Source organism: Tamandua tetradactyla, chromosome 13 (assembly GCF_023851605.1).
Source record: "Tamandua tetradactyla isolate mTamTet1 chromosome 13, mTamTet1.pri, whole genome shotgun sequence".
In the NCBI taxonomy this organism is placed as follows: Eukaryota; Metazoa; Chordata; class Mammalia; order Pilosa; family Myrmecophagidae; genus Tamandua; species Tamandua tetradactyla.
This window is the reverse complement of record NC_135339.1, coordinates 21,596,967-21,619,090: the sequence shown is the minus strand read 5'-3', so window position 1 is coordinate 21,619,090 and position 22,124 is coordinate 21,596,967. Positions and strand designations below refer to the sequence as shown.

Below are 22,124 nucleotides of genomic sequence, written 5' to 3'. Positions count from 1 at the left end.
CCAATTGAATCTCTAATATGGATCTTTGCCTATTTAAAGAGAGGAAATAATTTTAAAATTTTAAATTACTTCATCTTTTAGTTTTTTTAAATAAATTTGGTTTTTGTAAAACTTCCCAGAATTTACATATGAGTTGAACTGGAGAATATGAAGAAATTATCAAGGAAGGCATTACTCTGATGGGTTTTTTTTCCCAGTTTCTGACATGTTGAAGGCCATGGTACCAGTTCTTTGCCATTACCTAACCAGAAATAAATATCTCCAAATGTCTGAGCAGAGCTTTATTTAGATTTGTGAGGAATTTGGTTACTTGCCAAATGTATTTAAATAAAAATATTTTTTTAATTCTTGCTTTCCCCAAATGATTTTAGTTAGGGCATAAGTAATATTGGTAAGAGTATAACATCTCTCATTTCATTATCATTTTATACAAATTTGTTCACCTTTCACATTCTTCCCTGCCTTACAGGCACCTCATTTTCCTAAAAGGGAGATCAAGGGACTAAATCTATTTCCATAGTTGTTCATCTTAGAAAGAAAAATTGCATTCTGGTAATGCCCTGTACCAGGAACTTGCTTGTGGTGACATGCAATATACAAGCAGATATTCCCTAGGTGAGTGTTTAAATAAATGAAACCTCTGTGGAGTATGTTACAGTGCTCTCTTTACCAAGTGACCATCATCCTCCCTAGTCTCACTTCTTAGGTACTCTATTTTCCCCAAGCTTTAACCTTCTGCTTGGACCTCTGATTAGGTGCCCGTGTTATTCTGACCCAAGAATAGTCCCCAGGGACCTTTCCTTAATATAAACTGAGACAGGCAAGAGTTTAGGCTGGGTGAGACTCAGGTACCAGTAGTTTTTAGAAGCCCCTAAGTGATTCTAAAGAACAGCCAGGGATGAGAACCATTGGGCTAGAAACAGGATAGAAAAAGGAGAAATAAACAGAGACATTCTTACTGAAGTTACAAAAATACCATGGCCTCATGCCTTCGATCCTGAGGCTTACTCTTGTGAAGCTTATGTAGGTAGCAGAGAAGCTTGGAAGCTTAGCTTAGGTATGTCTGAGAGTTACATCTGGAGGACCTCTATTGTTGCTCAGATGTGGCTTCACTCTCTCTAAGCCCAGCTCTGCAAGTGAAATCATTGCCCTCCCCTGACATGGGACATGACATCCAGGGGTGAAAATCTCCCTGGCGACGTGGAAGATGACTCCCAGGGATGAATCCGGCCCTGGCATCATGGAATCAACAATTCCATCCTGACCAAAACAGGGAAAAGAAGTGTAACTAATAAAGTAACAGTGGCAGAAAGAATTCAGAGACTCAAGAGGCTACTCTGGAGGTCACTCTTACGCAATCTTCAGTTAGATATTTCTGTCTATCATAACTTGCCAAACCAGGACCATTCCAGCCAGTCCTAAAGAACACCTAGGGCAATATTTAAGAGTCCACAAGGGTTCCATGCACTAGAGTAACTTTCCAGAAACCTACAACCTCCAGATGGGTTCCTGGTCCAGATAAGTCCTGAAACCTAGAGGGCCCAGCCTCTCCAGAACATCAGATAGTTCCATCTCCCTACCCCATATTAGTGACAGACCCTCCCAATATGAAAAATTTAGAATGGCCATAGCCCAAACACCCCTAAAGAGAGGGATGGAAAGATCAAAGGTGAAGGTGGAGTTATACGGTGAAGATAGGATTTAACAAATGAATATGAATGCTAAATCATTAAAATTGATAATCTCTTTTAGTCTTCAGTATCTTAGAGCAGCTAGAAGTAAAAACCTAAAATTTTGGAATTGTAACCCATGTCAAACTCTGAAATATGTTCTAAAACTAATTGTGGTGCTGTGCTTTGAAATTTATTGCTTTTTTGTATATATGCTATTTTCACAAAAAAAGAAGGAAAAAAAGTCAATTGTGATGATAAAAAAAAATATTTAAACCTTCTAGCCTTCTATTTTCTGGAGCAACTAGAAGGGATATTGTAGCCCATGACAAACTCTGGTATCTGTCCTGTAACTACTTGTTGAAGAGTGCTTTGAAAACTATTGCTTTTTTATTTCTTTGCTTTGTATGTATGTTATACTATACAATAAAAAATTAAAATATATATAACCTATGGCCTCATCTCAGGTCTCACAGGGGTGTGTGTCTTGGACTTTCAACCTGCTCTTGCTACCCCCAACTCAAGTAAATATTCAGAATATTTTCTGTCCTCAATACAAAGGTGCCACAGAGGAAGAGGAGCCTTCTTTCCTGCCTGCCTGATGCCCTTTTTGTGCATTCATTTTCTGTTTAATCACTTACCTTTTCCCTGGGAGACTGACACACAGAATGACTACTCTTTCAAGGGAACCCACATCCGCCCAAGAACTTGGAGCCTATCTGGTAAATTCTGGCCTGGTCTGTAGGCTCAAACACAGCTGCTGGGAGTCATGGCTTTACTGTTACTTTCCACAGGGGTAACTGAAGGACACCCTTCCTCTCCCCAGTAGCCTTACGGAATGTTCAGAAGTAAATATTGTGGCCCCTCCATATAATTGAGTAAGAGCTCAGTACTGGAGGTCTGCTGAAGAACTTGTGGGATCTTTAAGAAGAGAGATCTAAGAGAGGGGCTTAGAGAAACAGACTGGTATGTGACCCAGGGCAGCCTGCTTTTCTTTCCCAGAGACCCACTGTCTCCATTCCCTCGGTTTCACTTGCCTAGCACGTTTCCTCAGGGACACGCTTGGGTCTTCTAGAACATTTGGTTCTGCTGAAGCCCTCAAGCAGCCATTGTTTTTGTGGTTTGATGTTCTTGCTGTTTGCTGAGAGTAGCTCTTGAAGTTAAGGACTTAAGGACCATAGGGAATTTGGGGGTACAGAACTGTGCTTGCTGGGAACTTTGAGTCTCCATTTTCTTGAGACCATTTTTGAGGCAGAAAGTTTTTCTTCATAGCCTCTTTAATAAAATTTGTATTTGGTTAGTTGCGGGGACAAGGGGCAAGGAAGCTAGAGGGAGAACTTCAGTCTGAGGCAATGAAAGGGTTTTCAGTTGCCTCAATCAAAAGTAGAAAAAGAAAAGTTATCCATCCCTTCTCAACCTGACTCCATAGAGCAGCCTTCTGTACAAATTGTTATTTCTTTCCCTCTGCATAAGGATATCTTCTCATCCAAATAATCACCTTGAGATTTCATTCATTTAATACCTTAAATAACCATAGCTGGTACTTAACATAGAGTCACTGTGATATGTCAGGCACTGTTCTACAGACTTTGTATTAGCTCATTTAATTCTTAAGGCAACCCTAAGATTTGGCTGTGATTATTATCCCCGTTTTATGGGTGAGAGATCTGAAGCACACAGAGGTTAAATAAATTGCCTGAGGTCACATAGCTGGCATGTGATTTCCATTCCACGCAGTCTAGCTCTGAAGTCTATGCTTTTCACCAATCTGTAGTATCCTTGGGGATACCTGAGACCCTTTCAGAGACTCCACAAGGACAAAAGTCTTTTCATATAATAGTAAAATATTATTTGCCGTTTCATTCTCATTCTCTCATGAGTTTACAGTGGAGTTTTCCAGAGGTTTCATGACCTTCCATGTCACAACAGTTTGAATGACAAAACAAATATGAGAATCTAGCTATCTTCTGTTAAACCAGATGATAAAGAATTTGCAAAAGTATGAAACAATGCCATTCTTCTGTCTTTTTTTAGTAGTTTTTTTCATTAAAAAATTATGTTGAAATGTTCTAAGAAATGATCATGATGATGAATATGCAACTATGTGATGATATTGTGAATTATTGATTATATATGTGGAACAGAATGATCATAAGATGTTTGTGTTTGTTATACTTTTTTTAAATTAAAAAATTATGTTGACATATAGTGGGTTTATTGTTATTTTTAATGACTTAATACATATTCTTAAGATTTCTCAGTAAAATCAATAGATATAGAACTCTTATAAACAAAAGCTCCTTGGGATCTGAAATAATGTTTTTGAAATGTAAAATGGCCTTGAGTCCAAAAAAGTTTGAGAACCACTGGTTTTTTGTTTGTTTGGCATGGGCAGGCTCCGGTGAGAACCACTAATTTAATGTATAAACCGTTGCTATTCAGGTATGGTCCTTGGGGGGTGAACTGGTTATAAATGCAGAAATCTCGGGCCCCACCCCAGACTTACTGAATCAGAATATGAGTTGTAACAAGAGGCAATTGTTTGCTCAGTGAAGGCTGAGAAGCACAGGCATAGAACATAGGACAAAGCCACCCAGCAACTCACTGGTGTCTGCTACATTTCAGTATGGCGGACTTTGGGGATTCACAGACCCTGTCCCCACTTCTTACCGCAAAGGAGCTAGTGAGACTCTCCTTCCCTATTTGAGATTCTTCAGTCCCACCGCCTTTTCAGTGCCTCTCTTTACTGCACAAGGAGGTTTTTACATCTTCATCAAAATCAGTAGCTCTATCGCTGAGTTCATAGCAGTGGTCCTCAAACCAAATTAGAATCACCTAGAGGCTTGTTAAAGCACAGTTGCTGTACCTGGCCGTCTGGGGTAAGTTCTGAAAATTTTGAGTTCTTATAGGTTCCCAGGTGGTGCTGCTGTGACTGTCCTGAAAACTGCTGGTCTGCAGGAAGTATTCTGGCATCCTGAGAAAGGACTGTGGGAGAGAAAGTTTAAACTTCCACCTTTTCAAAACTAATGTCTTAAAGTAGAAAATGTCTGAAGAATCCGTATTTCTCATTTTTGTTAGGGAGTTTCCATTTTAATAAATGGAAAGCAGTGAGATTTCAGGCATGTCACAGATCACTTAGAGCACTCCTCCTCTCTTTAGACAGTGTGAGAGCTAAGACTCAGCTTCCTTTTGCATTAATTGCAAAATCACCACAAAATTTAAAGAAGGGGGCATAAATAGTCTGTTGAGTTCATTAATCACCACTTAGATGGATAATATGCCATTCGTTTACTTGGTCACAGTGTGGCTTAACCCCAGAAATCAGTAACAGATGAGTAGACCAGTGACTCTCCATCCTTAATCAGTAGATCCATGGTTAGAGTCATCAGAATCCTTCCACTCAAGAACGGCCATAAATTCCTTGCCTGGTAGTAGTTCCCAGGCTTGCAACCCGGTCAGTATCCACTAATAGTGACCTTTCAGTGGGGTTTCCTGAGCGAAACAAGTATTTGTCATGAATCCTTGAAGATTATCTTGCCCTAAAAGCAGCCAGTGACCCTCAAACTAACAGAATCCAGACAGATGGAAGCTGGGTGCAGCTTGCCAGAGTTTACACTTTTGTGTTTGAGAGATTCGCGTGGTTTGAGTCCAGGTAGTAGAAGATAGAGGTGTGCCGGGGTGAGATGTGGCTGCCTTTGTAGGATATGTCCTTATCCATGTCCACATCCTTGCCCAACAGCATCATTCCAGTTCTGGTTCAGTCTACTATCTTGTAATATTATTAGTTTTTAAAGGAAGGAATGTTTCCTATTAAATGAAGGTTAACCTTGCAGTTATTATGCTGGGAGTTAAGTTGATTTGGGAATTTGGGTCTGCAAAAACAAATCTTGACCTTGTCTAGACAGTTCCTTCCTTATCCTATTGGACCTGTCTACATGAAGACAACTCTCAAACCTCTTCTTTTTCCTCCTCCTGGGAGAGATTTAACCATTTCAAACACAGGAGATCAGGACTAGTTAAAATGATAATTGATTCTCTTACTACAATTAGATCAGCCTTAATGGGGGTAGGTGAATTTAGGTTCCCTACAGTACAGTTTAGAAATGCTTACTTTTTATAGGCATCACACTGTTCTTCCCCTTTAAACAAACGTCTTCTCAGTCTTTTAAATTAAGTGTGTGGCCCATACACAGAAACTCAGACCTCGCCTTCCCCTGGGTAAGTAGTTCTAATGATGCTAGAGAGGAAGCAGCTCTCACTATTATCAGGTGGTTGACTTGGGTGAGGGGTTTATGGGCCAGTCAGCTTTCAATTACCAGTCTCCCGATGACGATCCTGGGTAAGTGCTGTTCACCCAGCACCTCTGACTCACAGGCAATTTCAAGGGAATTGTTTTCACCAGCGATTAATTATACTGCAGCTACTGGGATTTGTCCTCCAAACATCACTTTGTTTCCAGTCTGCAACAACCAAGTTTCCCTAGGGATAGTTTAGGTTTTCTGATTGAAAATATCCTGAGTAAAGAGAGGTGGTAGAGCACCATGGGAATCTATTCACCAGGGGTATTGTACTTGTTTCAGATGCTTCAGGATAATACACCGGCTTCCAAGATAAGTGCTTTTTATTTCCCTGCATCTTAGATCAATTATTTGGAATCTTTTTGGTAAGTTAAACTTAAGAGCTGTAACTTAAACCACCACATCTCTATAATTAAATACTCAGTACGTAAAATGTTCTTACCAAAAATTATTCTGTCAATGGGTTATATAATAATTATGATTTGAGGATCCTGGAAAAAGTAGACAGAAACAAGACACCAATAAGTTATTTAAAACATTCAATATTATGAAGCCCACGGTAGTAAAGCACTACCAGCTACAGCTTTTTTGAGGGAAAGTCCTGCCACAGGTAAAATTTTAGTTAAATATTGCATCAGCCTCCTCCATAGAGTAGAGTAGACATGACACAAATGTTCATCTAAGTTTTAAGTTGTAACATGCTGTGAGTGATTTCACTTACCTAGTATGGAATCAAAAATTTATAGTTGGTCATTTTGATAGTTCAAGTATATCCCATTTAAAACCAAAAATTCCTCCTGCAGGAGGAGCCTGATAGCCTTACAAAATGTCTCAGCATTAGTGTAAGTTCCTCGAGGGTCTCATCACTCAGAGATGAAAAGGAAAAACCAGGGCAGGCCACAGTGGCTCAGCCGGCAGAGTTCTCACCTGCCATGCCGGAGACCCGGGTCCGATTCCTGGTGCCTGCCCATGCAAAAGAAAAAACAAACCAAAAAAAAAAAAACCCAAAGGCAGGCAATGCAATGATCCCTCCGGGCAGTGGCTTTTTACGGTGTATAATGTTGGTGCACATCATTCCTGAAAACCTGCTTGATGTTTTCTGGTAGGAATTTTGGTTTGCAGTTTTTTTTCTCTTCAGCACCCAGGAAAGGAAAGCATCACTTCCTGGCAGGTACTGACAGCCTCCCTGCTTTGCAGCCTTGTAGTCTTTGCTAGCTCCTAGGGGTAGGGTCAGGGTGTTTGCTGTGAAACAGGCTCATGGCCCTGCTGTCCCCTCCCCCCCACCTCAGTCCCCCAGAACTCTTCCATGGCACTTGTCAGTCACAAACCAGTCTGTGTCCCAGGGAGTGTCCCCAGAGACAGCAGCTTAACGTGCAGAAGCAGCAGGTGCTGAGAGATTCACGCTTACATGCTCACTCCCCACAGACCCCAAGTTGCCTGATACTTCCAGTGGCCTAACTCATTTAGGTTTGGGCTCAGATAAGATGTATGTGCATTACCCCAGATGTGAAACCATGAATAACTGTAAACTTTGTGAATTCGGAATTCTGGCTCCTGCCTCTTAGCCCAACGTAGGGATTGGGAGAAGAAAGACAGGACGAAAAAGTATGTGTGCTTCCAGGGTAAAGAAGGCCCAAGTGGGACATCATAGTTTGGGATATAAGGTGGGGAGATCACATACCACCTATGAACACTTTTGCTGTATGGAAATCTTTCTGCATGGCTGAGAGGAAGCTTCCTGTCCTCATCTGTGGGGTTCAGATAAGAACCTGTGAGGGCCTGGGGAATTTCACCATTACTGCAGGGGCCTTTTAACTGACGGATCTCATGGATATGTATCCACGGTTCTGTGGATACCACAGACATATATCTGTGGTTCTTTCCTTAAGGAGTACAGAGCTGGGACCTCTAGCCGATTGAGTACCCTTCTCAGCATGTGCCAAAACTTAGGGAGCAGGTGACGGATGTGCTCTGTGTTCTGAGATCTGGGCGCCCTTTGTATTCTGGCAATGGAGAGATTTTCTCCACTTTGGCAAGGCATGATGGAGGCTGGATTCAGCACAGTGGCCGTCACTTAGCGTTCCTGACACACTGCTATCAAGAAAGCCTCTGCGTGCAGCCAAATGACATGTCGATGGTGGCTTTGACTGTAAAATTTTATGGTGCTTGTTTGTATTCAATCAGATACTTTGCACTTAAACATGAGTTAAAGGGACAAATAAGATGAAAGACTTCAACAAAACCTAAGGTTAAATTTATGCCTATTCTTCATAATGGCATCAGATTAAAACCATCAAAATGCAAATGCTGTGGTTATACCTTCTGTGGTTCAGGTTGGATTTCTTGTTCTGTGTTTCTGCATTCTTTGCAGTGATTTTTGAGAGGCAGGGAAATGCAATGGAGGCATTGATTCTTCCTTGTAACGAAAAAATCCAAAATTGAGAAAAATCTTGAGAATGCAGCCATTTTGGAAATGTAGATAAAGAAGAAAAATGTTGAAGATTTGGACGGTGTACAGAGCAGCATGATTTTGTAATTGCTGCCACCTACTGTATGTGGTTGATGTTTGTTTAAATTTAGGAAGTTCATGAAGGTGGGGCTGTTGAAATAGATAATTAGAGTAAGGTAGACATCATTAGTCATAGCATTTCTTCTGTACTCCTAAGTGGCTCTTAATTACCAAGACAGCCGCCAGCTTTCATTCATTACCTTCAAGTAGATTTAAAGGTTTTCTCATTTTAAAGTTCCTTTGCCAAAGAACCTTCTCAGTAATACGGCAGAATGCATGTTCAAAAACTTAACATGGGGGGAAAAAACTTAAGCATGCTCAGAGATTTTCTGAATATACATGAAACTGTTTTAAGGAGGTTTTCTTTTTACTTTATTTTCTTTGCAGGAACAATGTTCTAGGTTTGGATTATAAATTCATTTCCGTGAAAATAGAGCTAGCAAAGCTGATATAAGTTGCAGCAGTTGACTTAAAAGACATTCATTCCTGCTAGTTAAATATAAACAAGCAATATAGAGTCTGAGTCAAAAGAGGCCCTTCTCTTTTATTAAGACCCAGCTGTCAAAGGGTCATTAGGTCCTTCCTGTGGAAAACAACTTTCCCATTAATGTTTGGGGTGGTCCTTCAACAGGATTTCTGAAGATGTGCCTGATATTTCATTTTTTAAAGAATCTAAAGCTGGTGAGAGACTTGGATATTGAGACTTATCAGAAGTAATTGCTCTTCAAACTTAATATTTAGTCTTCATTAAATAGTCATGATCAGTGTTTGGAATGCTGCTGCGAGCTACGTGAATTGACAATGCCACAGTTTTACAGTGCTACTGTAAAAGATTTGAAGCATAAACTTCATGGATATCAAATCACTATAACTGAAAGGAGACTACATACATCAAATTAATGCATTTCTCTCCAATGTGATATTTTTACCTCGTTGCTACCTATATTATTTTTAGTGGCCCCTGTTCCAAGTTCTTGGAACAAAACAATGAAGTGGACTTCTGTTTTTTCTGCCCTAGGCTATTTGCTTTCTAGAAGAGAAGGCCAAGCGGGGTCTCCTGAAAAGCCACTCTCTGATCTGGGCCGTCTCTCCTACCTGGCCTATTGGAAGAGCGTTATCTTAGAATATCTCTACCACCACCATGAGAGGCACATCAGCATCAAGGCAATAAGCAGAGCTACTGGCATGTGCCCACATGACATTGCCACCACGCTGCAGCACCTCCACATGATCGACAAGCGAGATGGCAAGTGAGTACTGGGGCCTGAGCAGCACCACTGCCTCTCAGGCACCGGCCAACAGAAGATATCCCTGAAGCTTAGGTGGGTTCATTTCAGGGCTAGAGCAGAGGTTCCCTAATGATGTTATCACAGTCTTTCTCCTAAAAAGAAAACACAAAATGTCACTTTTTTGTTGGTCATATTTCAAATTGTACCTTTTCATTTCTCCATTTTCTTATTTTTCCAAACCCAGATACTATTAGTGCTAGCCTTTGATTGTACTTTGTTCTGCCTTATCACATTACAGATTTGTCATCATAAGAAGGGAAAAGTTGATATTGGGCCACATGGAAAAGCTGAAAACCTGTTCCCGGGCCAATGAACTTGATCCAGAGAGTCTGAGGTGGACCCCAATTTTGATTTCTAATGCTGCAGTTTCTGAAGAAGAGAGGGAAGCTGAAAAAGAGGTAATGATTGGCATCATCGGCCTAAGTTCTGTGACTTCAGTCTTATAATATTCTTAAGCTAACAAAACCATTAACATCATTGTCAAAAGCTTGTGTAAACGATGTGGCGCTAATTTACCCTAACCGAGGTTGCATGGTAAGACATGATAATTTTACTGAACTGAGTATGAGAAATGAAACATTTATCATTGATCACAAAGCATTTTTCACTACTGACAGCATGTAATCAGATCAGATTGGGTGCTGAGCTCCAGGGCTGCAATGTCAATCGATTCTTTGTGTTTATGAACTTGCTTCAAGTGCTCCAGGCCAGTGAGCATGTAATGTAGTGATGAAGGACTCAAATCAATTCACTGCATCATTAATAGTGCTAAATATCCCATGAAACTCATTCTTCTTTGATTTGTTATCCTAACTGATGCAAAAGGGTCCTGAGATGATGCAGCTGGAATGCTGCTTGGCTTACTGTCTGGATCAGAAATGTCTTAGAAATCTTTTGCCTTTGATTCTGAGCGGTGCTGGCTGTGTTACTGCCCTCTTACTGGCTCACCATTTTTACCCTCCCCCCTTAGGCTGAGCGACTAATGGAACAAGCCAGTTGCTGGGAAAAGGAGGAGCAAGAAATCCTGTCATCTAGAGCTAACAGTAGGCAATCACCTGCAAAAGTACAATCGAAAAATAAATATTTGCATTCTCCGGAGAGCCGGCCAATGTCGGGGGAACGAGGGCAGCTGATGGAGCTGTCTAAAGAGAGCAGTGAAGAGGAAGAGGAGGAGGAGGAGGAGGAAGAGGAGGAGGAGGAGGAGGAAGAGGAAGAAGAAGAAGAAGAGGAGGAGGAAGAAGAAGAAGAGGAGGAGGAGGAGGAGGAAGAAGAAGAGGAGGAAGAAGAAGAGGAAGAAGAAGAAAATATTCAGAGCTCTCCCCCAAGATTGACCAAGCCACAGTCAGTTGCCATAAAGAGAAAGGTATGTCTGTTTAAATTTTTAGTATAAGTCCGTTTCAATCAAATCGTATTTGTCATTGCAAGCATTCTATCTATTAGTATTAGTTTCACTCTCTGCTCCTTAGAAGTAGTTTATTTGTATCCAGTCCCCTGATCATGTCCCATAATTGTTTATCTTACATTACAGTCATGACTGTGCTTACCTTTTGAGTGCTGTGAGGGTGACAGTTCCTTTCTAGTCTAGGAGTTACTGCCACCTGCTGGTTTGCAGCAGAAGAAACCAGGTTGTGGGAACAGGAAAGGGTCCTGAAGTGCATTAAATCAGCCTTCAATGAATTGATGAAAAAGGCCAATGCCTAGAGAGGCCAGGACACTTGTCCAGGGTCACACAACCTGTTAGAGATGGAGCCAGACTCCAAGCCCAGTGATCCTGATTCTTTTTCTTTTTCTTTTTCTTGTTCTGACTATTGTTAGGAAGTATTTTAGATACTTGCTTTGTTTGTTTGTTTGTTTATTAAATTCAGTTTTATTGAGATACATGCACATACCAAATAATCCAAAGTATACAATCAGCAGCTCACAGTATCATCACGTAGTTCTGCATTTATCACCACAGTCAGTTTTAGACCATTTTCATTACTCCAATAAAAATTTAGAAAGAGCACCCAAAACATCCCATACCTCTTTTCCCCCCTATTATTTATTTATTTTTTGTCTTTATTTTATTATTCATCTGCCCATTCACTGGATAAAAGAAGTGTCAGTTACAAGGTCTCCACAACCAGTGACACGATGAAAGTCATATAGTTATGTAGTCATCATCAGGAATCCAGTCTACTGGGTTACAGTTCAGCAGTTTCAGGTATTCCCATCTAGCTTTTCAAATACACTAGAAACTAAAAAGGAATATCTAACGCATAAAGAATAACCTCCAGAATGACCTTTGGATACTGAAATCTCTTAGCCACTGAAACTTTTTGTTTCACTTCTTTTCCCTGCTTTTGGTCAAAAAATCATTCTAAATCTCATGATTGCCAGGGCCAGACTCATCCCTGGGAGTCATATTCCACGTGGGGGTTGGGGAGAGTAGTGAGCCTCTCTGCAGAGTTGGCTGGCAGAGAGTCCACATCTGAGCAACAAAAGAGGTTCTCTGGGGGTGACTCTTGGGCATAATTATAAGTAGGCTTAGTTTCTCCTTTGCAGGAATAAGTTTCATAAGGGCAGGCCCAAGATCAAGGGCTTGATTTATTAAATTGGGAGCCCCTAACTAATGCTTGCAAGAATATCAGGAATTCCCAAGGTGGGGAAGTTTAATATTTCCACATTTTCCCCTAGTCCCTCAAGGGGCCTTTGCAAATACTTTATTTTCTGCCCAAAATATTCTGGTATGTATCTGGGTTTTACATTAACCTGTACAGAATAACAAGATCTCATTCCCTATTCTGGTTCCCGGTAATTATATTTTTTAAATAAACTGACCATACCGATTAAATTCGATAGTGAGACAATTGCTTTTGATCCTGATATTTTGCTTTTGTGGCCAACGACACATTACTGAATTTTCTTACCTTATTAGACTGGTAGTTTCTCTAGAAACACCCTGTCATCTCCAGTGTAAAAGAAGGCAAAAACTTAATTTTGTCTTTAGGTAGTATCTTTATTTAAAATTGCTCAACCCAGATTTGTTATCTTTGTCCTCAGTATCTACCTGTGACAAAGAGAGAGACCGGATATTGCTAGTATAACCAAGACTAATGGACATAACAATAATAATTTAAAAAAGGAAATATAAGTTAAGCCTGTGCCCCAGGACCGTCCTGTGTCTGAGTATCTGTCAAAGAACTTGCTATTCTAACTCCAAGCTCAGTGTTCTTTCTTTTAAACCCAGCAGTCTTCTAGGCTAAAGGCAGCGGTGGGGAGGTGGTGGCAAGGAACATCTCATCAAAGGGGACACCAGGCTTATATGTAATGTTTTAATTCCTTACAAGGAAAATTTATTTATACATTGTATATAATAAACGAAAATTGGTTTTTTTTTTAACTTTTTTTATTAATTAAAAAAATTAACAAACAAAACATTTAGATATCATTCCATTCTACATATACAATCAGTAATTCTTAATATCATCACATAGTTGCATATTCATCATTTCTTAGAACATTTGCATCAATTTAGAAAAAGAAATAAAAAGACAACAAAAAAAGAAATAAAATGATAACAGAGAAAAAAAAAGATTATACATACCATACCCCTTACCCCTCGCTTTCATTTACCACTAGCATTTCAAACTAAATTTATTTTAACATTTGTTCCCCCTATTATTTATTTTTATTTCATATGTTCTACTCTTCCATTGATATAGTAGCTAAAAGGAGCATCAGACATAAGGTACGAAAATTGGTTTTAAAACATCAAGAACCAGAATCATCCAAGGCATGATATGGTCCACCCTCACATAAATGGGCTTAGCCTAAAGAAAACGAGTTCTTTATATTAGTGATACTCGTGTTTGGGAAAACTCTAGTGGATTAGGGAGGGCAGGCAGACTGGGGATTAATAACCGTAAATATTCAATTACAGAATATGGAATCAAGCTTTTAAGGGCTGCAGTGAACATTCAAGGAGTTAAAATGTGAGATAATCTTGGATGCAGTTTATCTAGAGGTTCTGTTTTAACGAAGCCTTTTGAACCCTTCTTTGCATTGTATTTTCAATAATTGTGTGCCCATTATTGGCAGATTTTTTTTCATGGGCAGGTACCAGGAATCCAATCTGGGTCTCCAGCATGACAGGCGAGAAATCTTCCTGCTGAGCCATTGTAGCCTGCCCTGGCAGATTATATTTTAACAGCAAATCTACTTGTTATTCCTGTCTTTGATTTTTTATCACATGAATAAAACAGATCTTACATGCCTTTTAACTTTTTAAACTTAATATGCCTTCTATATTAAAATATTTACCAAAATTATTAGTTGCTCTTATCCTGGCAGCCACCAAAACCTGACTGTTAATATTTTAAACAGTGGAGTAATCCTTTCTTCTTAAGTACCCTTTCCTCTGTTTCCTTTTCATAGTTCATGAAGTCCTTTGAAATTTGGCACAAGTGGGCCTTCCTGTTTCCCATAGTGCTTTGCATATATTTGGTGCTCCTTGAACAGTTATCAGTTATTAAATGAATAACTCAATAGCAACTTAATTACTACCACATTTATGGAATTATTGCTGTCCATGATGACCTCAGTATCTACAATGTATGGGACCTTAGATATTGAAGCCAACAGCTACCGCTTGGAAAATATATGCCAGAAAAGCAAAGCTTTTCTTTAAAAATCTACAGTTAAGCTGTTAGTATGTTCCCTCACAAAGCATCAGCTTGAGTAAACACCTGCATTATTTGGAAAATACCTGCCTGTGCAGTTGGAGCCCAAGAGGGATGTTAAACATCAAATGGAAGGTTAAATACAAAGGCATTACAGAAGTCTTGACATGTAAGATTCTCAAACACGCATTCAGTACGTTTGCTGCATATCGACTCAACCATTTAATTTCTCATGAGCTCTTATGTATTATGTTTGGAATTAATTTCAGAGGCCTTTTGTATTAAAGAAGAAAAGGGGTCGTAAACGCAGGAGGATCAACAGCAGTGTAACAACTGAGACCATTTCTGAGACGACGGAAGTACTGAATGAGCCCTTTGACAACTCAGATGAAGAGAGGCCAATGCCACAGCTGGAGCCTACCTGTGAGATTGATGTGGAGGAAGATGGCACAAAGCCAGTCACGAGAAAAACATTCCAACATCAGCCTGGGAAGAAAAGGCAAACAGAGGAAGAGGAAGGAAAAGACAATCATTGCTTTAAGAATGCTGACCCTTGTAGAAGTAAGTGGAGGAATTTTTAAAAATCTTACCCTTGTGAGCGTCTGCATATGACCTGCTAGTCAACAAAGCAGGTTCCTGGAGTTATACCCAAAGGCATCTGGGGGACTGTAACAACCGATCTGAAATAAGTACTTATCTGTCCTTTCTCAGTCATAGAAGCTTCTATTCCTTCTTCCTGGGATTGAATTTGATGTTAAACAACTTCTAAGGCCAGAAACTTCTACTAGGTGTGTTAATCTTACTTTCCAGAATTTGGCTCATCTCTGAAAATTTTTAAGTCTATCAGTAAGAAACACACTGCATTTCCTTGGTTCCAGTTCTGATTTCACATTTAATATTTCTGAAATCAGGGTATAAATTATTATCAATGTTGGCATTGAAAGTCATACTTCCTTTTTTCCTGAAAAACACATATTAGTAAACTGGTGGTGCATCTTAAGATGTCTTAACATGTCTTACTATCTAGAACTATCTAAATTTACCGACACATCGGTATTGGCTTTGATGATACTAGCTGATGTAGAAATCTGGAGATTATAATTTCTTTTAAATTGCTATTTTACTGTTTGCTGTTGACAGGGACACCCCTACCCCATCCTCTTGTCTTCTTGGTAGCCTGTAAACAAGTCATTATTACCTTCATTCTCCACCTTGCCATTTACTTTAAGAAATTCTAGGTGGCCCTATTATACCTCATATCTTTCAGATCTTTCCTAAAAATAAATATCGAGAACTTATCTTCTGATTTGGGGAGTAGGTGTTCTATTACAGGCAATAGGTCCAGTCGCATCTGGAATAAGAATGTGGAATTCAGGGGCATTACAGTACATGGTTACTAGTACATGGTTATTACCTTCCCAGTGTAAACTGACATAAAAACGATTTGAAAGTCTTGAGGTGACTGTTACCTCAGGTGTTGTACTCGGCACTTCTGAAGGAATCATTCTATATCACATGTGCCTTCTTTTCAGCTAGCTAATTTGAATGTCATATTTGCCGGTAAGTTAATGTGTAATCCTTTTTATAACATGAATGAGTTAAGAGCTTAACCTGCTAGGCCCTAATTAAATTGGAAATCACTGCCTTCTGGCAAGAGGGATATCTGTTCCACATTGATTATTAGATCTAATGTTCTCCAAATTAGTAATTCAAAGAGTTATTGGTCTATGTAAAATTTTTCCTTTTTTTATTAATTTATTTTTATTTATGATCCATAAGCACATACAAACTCAAACATTCTTATCACATGATCATTCCATTCTTGTTATATAATCAGTAACTCACACTATCGTCACATAGTTGTATATTCCTCATCGTGATCATTTCTTAAAACATCTGCAGAAATCTTTCCTTTAAATTGATCTCTTGAAGGAGACCAGTGTGCTTTTCCGTTTTCTAAAGATCTTTAGAAGACTTGGGTATTTTATATGTATATTTATTTATATAACTCTTTGATTATATTTATGGAAATGTAAGTTTACATATCTGTTTATATTTATCTTCATATGGACATTAAAAAGAGGGGTAGCTGAGCAAGACAGTTTCTAAATGTCTTTAACATTCAAGCCTCCCATCTGAGCCACAAGCTACATTATACAAAGTGCAATGTGGACCAGAACTAGTGAAAAAAAGAATACCTGTTTTAAATATTCCTTAATTGTCATAGTATGGTAAATACATGGCAGATTGGTTCATATGAAAATGATGAGCCTACAGTAGATTACACATGCATTTCTGTTTTGAGTATTCAGTTATTTATTTGTTGTTTCAGAGATACATGGTGAAAGAGCATTTAAATCAAAGTAGATATTGTCATCTTAGATCATGTAGCTCTAGTAAATGTCCTCAAACAGAAATTCCCTTTCTCAGGTTATGTAAATGCTGTTCAGTTCTTTGATATAAGGGTTGATATGAAGCTGAGCTGGCATAACCCCTTCTCCCTTGTATTTCCTAATTTGTAAATGTTTAAATTGATTTTTAACATTGTGGAGCTACAGGCTTTTGCATCAGAAGAATGTCTGTCAAACTCAAATAGGCTTATTATAGTTCCTGTATCTGGTGCGCTGTATTAAAAAAAGCACATCTTTCTGTTCAGGATGAGTGTGTGGGTGTGTGTAGCATATATTATTTTCCTAGGCTCGGTTATTTACTTGGTTTATAGCACAGTATTATTCTGTATTAGTCTTGATTATGTCTTTATCGTCAACTCTTAAAATAATAAATTGAAAGCAGCGTTTGCTACCCAATTTAGAGGAATGTGTTTAAGTTGTTTATGGTTATGCTTTCTAAGACTTTGTTTTTCTTCCTTCCCCCTTTTCTCTATCTCCTCACCAAGACAATATGGATGACGATGCAGATAACTTGAAAGAAGGCAGTAAAGACAATCCCGAACCTCTAAAGTGCAAACAAATATGGCCAAAAGGAGCAAAGCGTGGTCTGTCTAAGTGGAGACAAAATAAAGAGAGGAAGACTGGATTTAAACTGAATTTGTACACCCCCCCAGAAACGCCCATGGAACCTGATGAGCAGGTAACAGTGGAGGAACAAAAGGAGCCTTCAGTAGTCAGCGCCAGTCCTGCTCCTGTTGGGACTGAGGAGGAGGAGCTCAAGGAAACTGTGGTGCCCACACTGCCTCAGGATGAAAACAGAAGGGAAGAAACATGTGCACCTGTAAGTCCAAGTAAGTCACCAGGTGAAAAACTGGAAGATGACCTAATCAAACCTGAGGAGGAAGAGGAGGAGGAGGAGGAGGAGGAAGAAGAAGAAGCTGACAAAAATGTCAGAAAAGATCCAAATGGTGCTCAAAGTCAGGAAAAAGAGGAATCAGAAATCTCTATGGAAAAGGAAGATCCTGTGCGTCTGGATGACCATGAAGAGGAGGAGGAGGAAGATGAAGAGCCATCGCACAACGAGGACCACGATGCTGATGATGAAGACGATAGTCACATGGAGTCTGCCGAAGTGGAGAAGGGAGAACTCCCAAGAGAAGCCTTCAAAGAAGTCCTAGAAAATCAGGAGGCTTTTTTAGACCTTAGTGTCCAGGCTGGTCATTCGAACCCAGAGGTCTTAATGGACTGTGGCGTTGACCTTTCAGCTTCGTGCAACGGTGAACCTAAGGAGCCTGCAGGGGACACGGAAACTGCACCTGAATCTGATGAAGAACCCACAGAAGAACAGGCACAGAAGCAGAACCAAAAGAAGAGTGAAGTAGAGTCTGAGTTCAAAGAGGGAAACACAACAACCATGGAGATCGACTCCGAAACTGTTCAGGCAGTTCAGTCTTTGACCCAGGAGAACAGTGAACAGGATGATACTTTTCAGGACTGTGCCGAGACTCAAGAGGCCTGTAGAAGCCTACAGAACTACACCCGTGCAGACCAAAGCCCACAGATCGCCTCCGCTCTGGATGACTGCCAGCAGTCAGACCACAGTAGCCCTGTTTCATCCGTCCATTCTCATCCTGGCCAGTCAGTACGTTCTGTCAACAGCCCAACTGTTCCTGCCCTGGAAAACAGCTATGCCCAAATCAGCCCAGATCAAAGTGCCATCTCAGTACCATCTTTGCAGAACATGGAAACTAGTCCAATGATGGATGTTCCATCAGTTTCAGATCATTCACAGCAAGTTGTAGACAGTGGATTTAGTGACCTGGGCAGTATTGAGAGCACAACTGAGAACTATGAAAACCCAAGCAGCTATGATTCTACTATGGGTGGCAGCATTTGTGGAAACGGCTCTTCACAGAACAGCTGTTCCTATAGCAACCTCACCTCTAGCAGTCTGACACAGAGCAGCTGCGCCGTCACCCAGCAGATGTCCAACATCAGTGGCAGCTGCAGCATGCTGCAGCAAACTAGCATCAGTTCTCCGCCAACCTGCGGCGTCAAGTCTCCTCAAGGCTGTGTGGTGGAGAGACCTCCAAGCAGCACTCAGCAGCTGGCTCAGTGTAGCATGGCTGCTAACTTCACCTCACCAATGCAGCTGGCCGAAATCCCTGAGACAGGCAATGCCAGCATTGGATTATATGAACGAATGGGTCAAAGTGATTTTGGGGCTGGGCATTACCCGCAGCCTTCAGCCACCTTCAGCCTTGCCAAACTACAGCAGTTAACTAATACACTTATTGATCATTCATTGCCTTACAGCCATTCTGCTGCTGTAACTTCCTATGCAAACAGTGCCTCTTTGTCCACACCATTAAGTAACACAGGGCTTGTTCAGCTTTCTCAGTCTCCACACGCCGTCCCTGGGGGACCCCAAGCACAAGCTACCATGACCCCACCCCCTAATCTGACTCCTCCTCCAATGAATCTGCCACCGCCTCTTTTGCAACGGAACATGGCTGCATCCAATATTGGCATCTCCCACAGCCAAAGACTGCAGACTCAAATTGCCAGCAAGGGCCACGTCTCCATGAGAACCAAATCGGCATCTCTGTCACCAGCCGCTGCCACCCATCAGTCACAAATCTATGGGCGCTCCCAAACTGTAGCCATGCAGGGTCCTGCACGGACTTTAACGATGCAAAGAGGCATGAACATGAGTGTGAACCTGATGCCAGCCCCAGCTTACAATGTCAACTCGGTGAACATGAACATGAACACTCTCAATGCCATGAATGGGTACAGCATGTCCCAGCCCATGATGAACAGTGGCTACCATAGCAATCACGGCTACATGAATCAAACGCCCCAGTACCCTATGCAGATGCAGATGGGCATGATGGGAACCCAGCCATATGCCCAGCAGCCAATGCAGACCCCACCCCACAGTAACATGATGTACACAGCCCCTGGACATCACGGCTACATGAACACAGGCATGTCCAAGCAATCTCTCAATGGTTCTTACATGAGAAGGTAGGCAACACGGGCAGTCACAAAACCCACTGAGTATCACTATTGGATTGATCTGCACAAATACCTTTGAAGAGTACGATTTCAAAACCAGCAATTGGTGTGAATGCAAAAACATTTGTTGGCACCATTTAATTAAAAAAAAAAAAGCTGTATGCATCAGAAAGCCTTATACAAGTTGTTTTTCTTTTTTTTTGTTTTTTCTTTTTTTCTTTTTTGGTACCTTTGTTTCTGTTACTTTTATATGAAATTCTCTGCAAAGAAAGGCCTCTCTTTGGACTACAGTTTGGAGGCAGCCACTTGTTGTGCCTGCTTCCATTAAACAATATGGATATCAAGCCCCCAGATTATCTGTTTTAATACTGAACCTAGAGTTTTTTTCCCCCCCTCCTTCCCTGTCCACTCCATGTAAATGCCTTTAGCATTTCAGTTATTGTATATTTTGTTTAAGGTGACACTTCAGCATGCCGCTAATGTCTTTGTTAGTGACAGTGCATTTTGTAGTACTGTACAAGTGTTGTGCTAACAGTAAGCCATTTCTTAAGTTTTTTGCCTTGATTAGGGTGCCCTAATTTGAGGGTTTAAAAAAAAACTATATTTTTGTTAATTATAAAACTGTAAAGAGCTATAAAAGCTATTCCCATTTGGTTAGTCAAAAGGGTTTTATTGCTAAATGTTTGGTGTAAAGTTGAGACCCTTTTCCATTTTGGTGACAGATTTCTTTGGGGAAAAAAAGGCAGCTTTCTGTTTTATAAATGCAGACTTCTGTTTATTGAATGAAGCATATCTCAGTGTTTATCTGTCAGGTTTTGAAACATTTCATATATGTCCAAATACTTGGCAGGATTTAAAAAAAAATAGTGAATTTGGTGTAAAGTTGCTATTTTATGGAAATGCCTCTAACTTTACATTTTCATTCCATCTGTAGATTTTTCTATCTTTATAAAATATTGAAGTTATTTTTTAAGGAAAAATAGAGAAGTAGCTTGTGAATAGCTCAAACTAAGCTTACAAATCGCATGTAAAAAAGCAAAGAAGTTATTTGTGTCTGTTTATATTGCTTCCTTTTTTGTAGCCTTTGTACCTGTACAGGGTGACCGTAAGGGCCAAGCAGAAGAGGCGTAATCCTTGTATGAAATAGGAGCCAGCGACACTCTTGTATTTATCTGTTCTTTTTAGTCAGTCACTTCAAAACAAAAGAAAAAACAAAAACAAAAAAACAAACAAAAAAAAGCTGTACATTTTAACATAAAATAAATTATGATGAGCCATTTTTAGCCTCTTGTGTCCTGTCATATTATGATTGATATTATGAATGACCAATCGAACTGTATCATGTCTCACACCTCAGAACACACACACATTTGGGGAAAATAAATTATTTAGTGTAAATTGGACTTATGAGATTTTCTGATTTGTTTTGACTTTGGAGGAGGGGTTGGCAATAAATAAGAGTGATATCTAATAAAACCATCACATATACCAAATACCTATTTAATAAATTAATTTATAATGGATTTTAATGCTTTTCATGAAAGTTTATTTTATGCTAGTGCATACCTTCTGTATGCCAATCATTGTCTTTAAAATAAAGTGAATTTGTTTTTTTCTTTTTGACTTTGATCTTCATTTGCAGAGGAATCCCAGTGTATGCCTACCCAATTGCCTCTATTTGCAGTCTGTATAAATACCCCTTGGGACCTAGTACAGTGGTACCAAACTTCATTTTTATAAAGATTAATACAGAAAAGCAGAGAATGTATGTTTGAAAAATCATTTTCCTCAAAAGCTGTGAAAGTTTTGCTCCATTGTGAATGACTGATTATCTGTTTTCTTTAGAGTCTGAAGTTTAAACACAAGTGACTGTTCACAAAGCATTTGTTTTATGACGTTCAGAGAAAGTCCTGCCTGCGTGTTAAAACATTTGACTAGTCAAGCAACAGGTCTAGGAAGGAATGCTTGACCTGGCACCCCTGTGAAACTGGCCCACTCATCTCTCAAAATGTCTAAACACGAGGGCTCACAGATCTGAGATGCAGGTGCCTTTATTTACACCTCTTAGAGAATTCTACCAGTTCAGAAAAAACAGGTGTTGTACATATTATAAACAGAAACCTCAAAGTGGACTCAAACTATCACCGTGAAAAGACAACATAGTGCAAATACCCAGGCATGGAAGGCCCTCTGTGGAGGGAGAACACCCAGCTGGCTGCGGCCTGTGTTCTTGCCCTTGTTACTTTTCCTTCGGGCGACAGGGCCTACTGGGTTTAGTATCACGGT

At 40.0% G+C, this 22,124-nt stretch overlaps 1 protein-coding gene across 6 annotated transcripts in view; it reads left to right on the top strand.

Annotated features, from left to right (window-relative positions):
- KAT6B (lysine acetyltransferase 6B) overlaps nt 1–21,520 on the top strand; it is a 240,861-nt gene extending 219,341 nt beyond the window's left edge. For 4 of the 6 annotated variants that reach the window (XM_077124858.1, XM_077124856.1, XM_077124857.1 and 1 more), the window contains exons 14-18: nt 9,496–9,727; nt 10,005–10,164; nt 10,737–11,129; nt 14,697–14,988; nt 17,324–21,520. In XM_077124858.1, the coding sequence (XP_076980973.1) occupies nt 9,496–9,727; nt 10,005–10,164; nt 10,737–11,129; nt 14,697–14,988; nt 17,324–19,851 (3,605 nt within the window). In that variant the 3' untranslated portion in view covers nt 19,852–21,520. The remainder of the gene's footprint in view (nt 1–9,495; nt 9,728–10,004; nt 10,165–10,736; nt 11,130–14,696; nt 14,989–17,323) is intronic. The other 2 variants (XM_077124860.1, XM_077124861.1) reach the window with 2 other exon arrangements.
- The last annotated feature ends 604 nt before the right edge of the window (nt 21,521–22,124 follow it).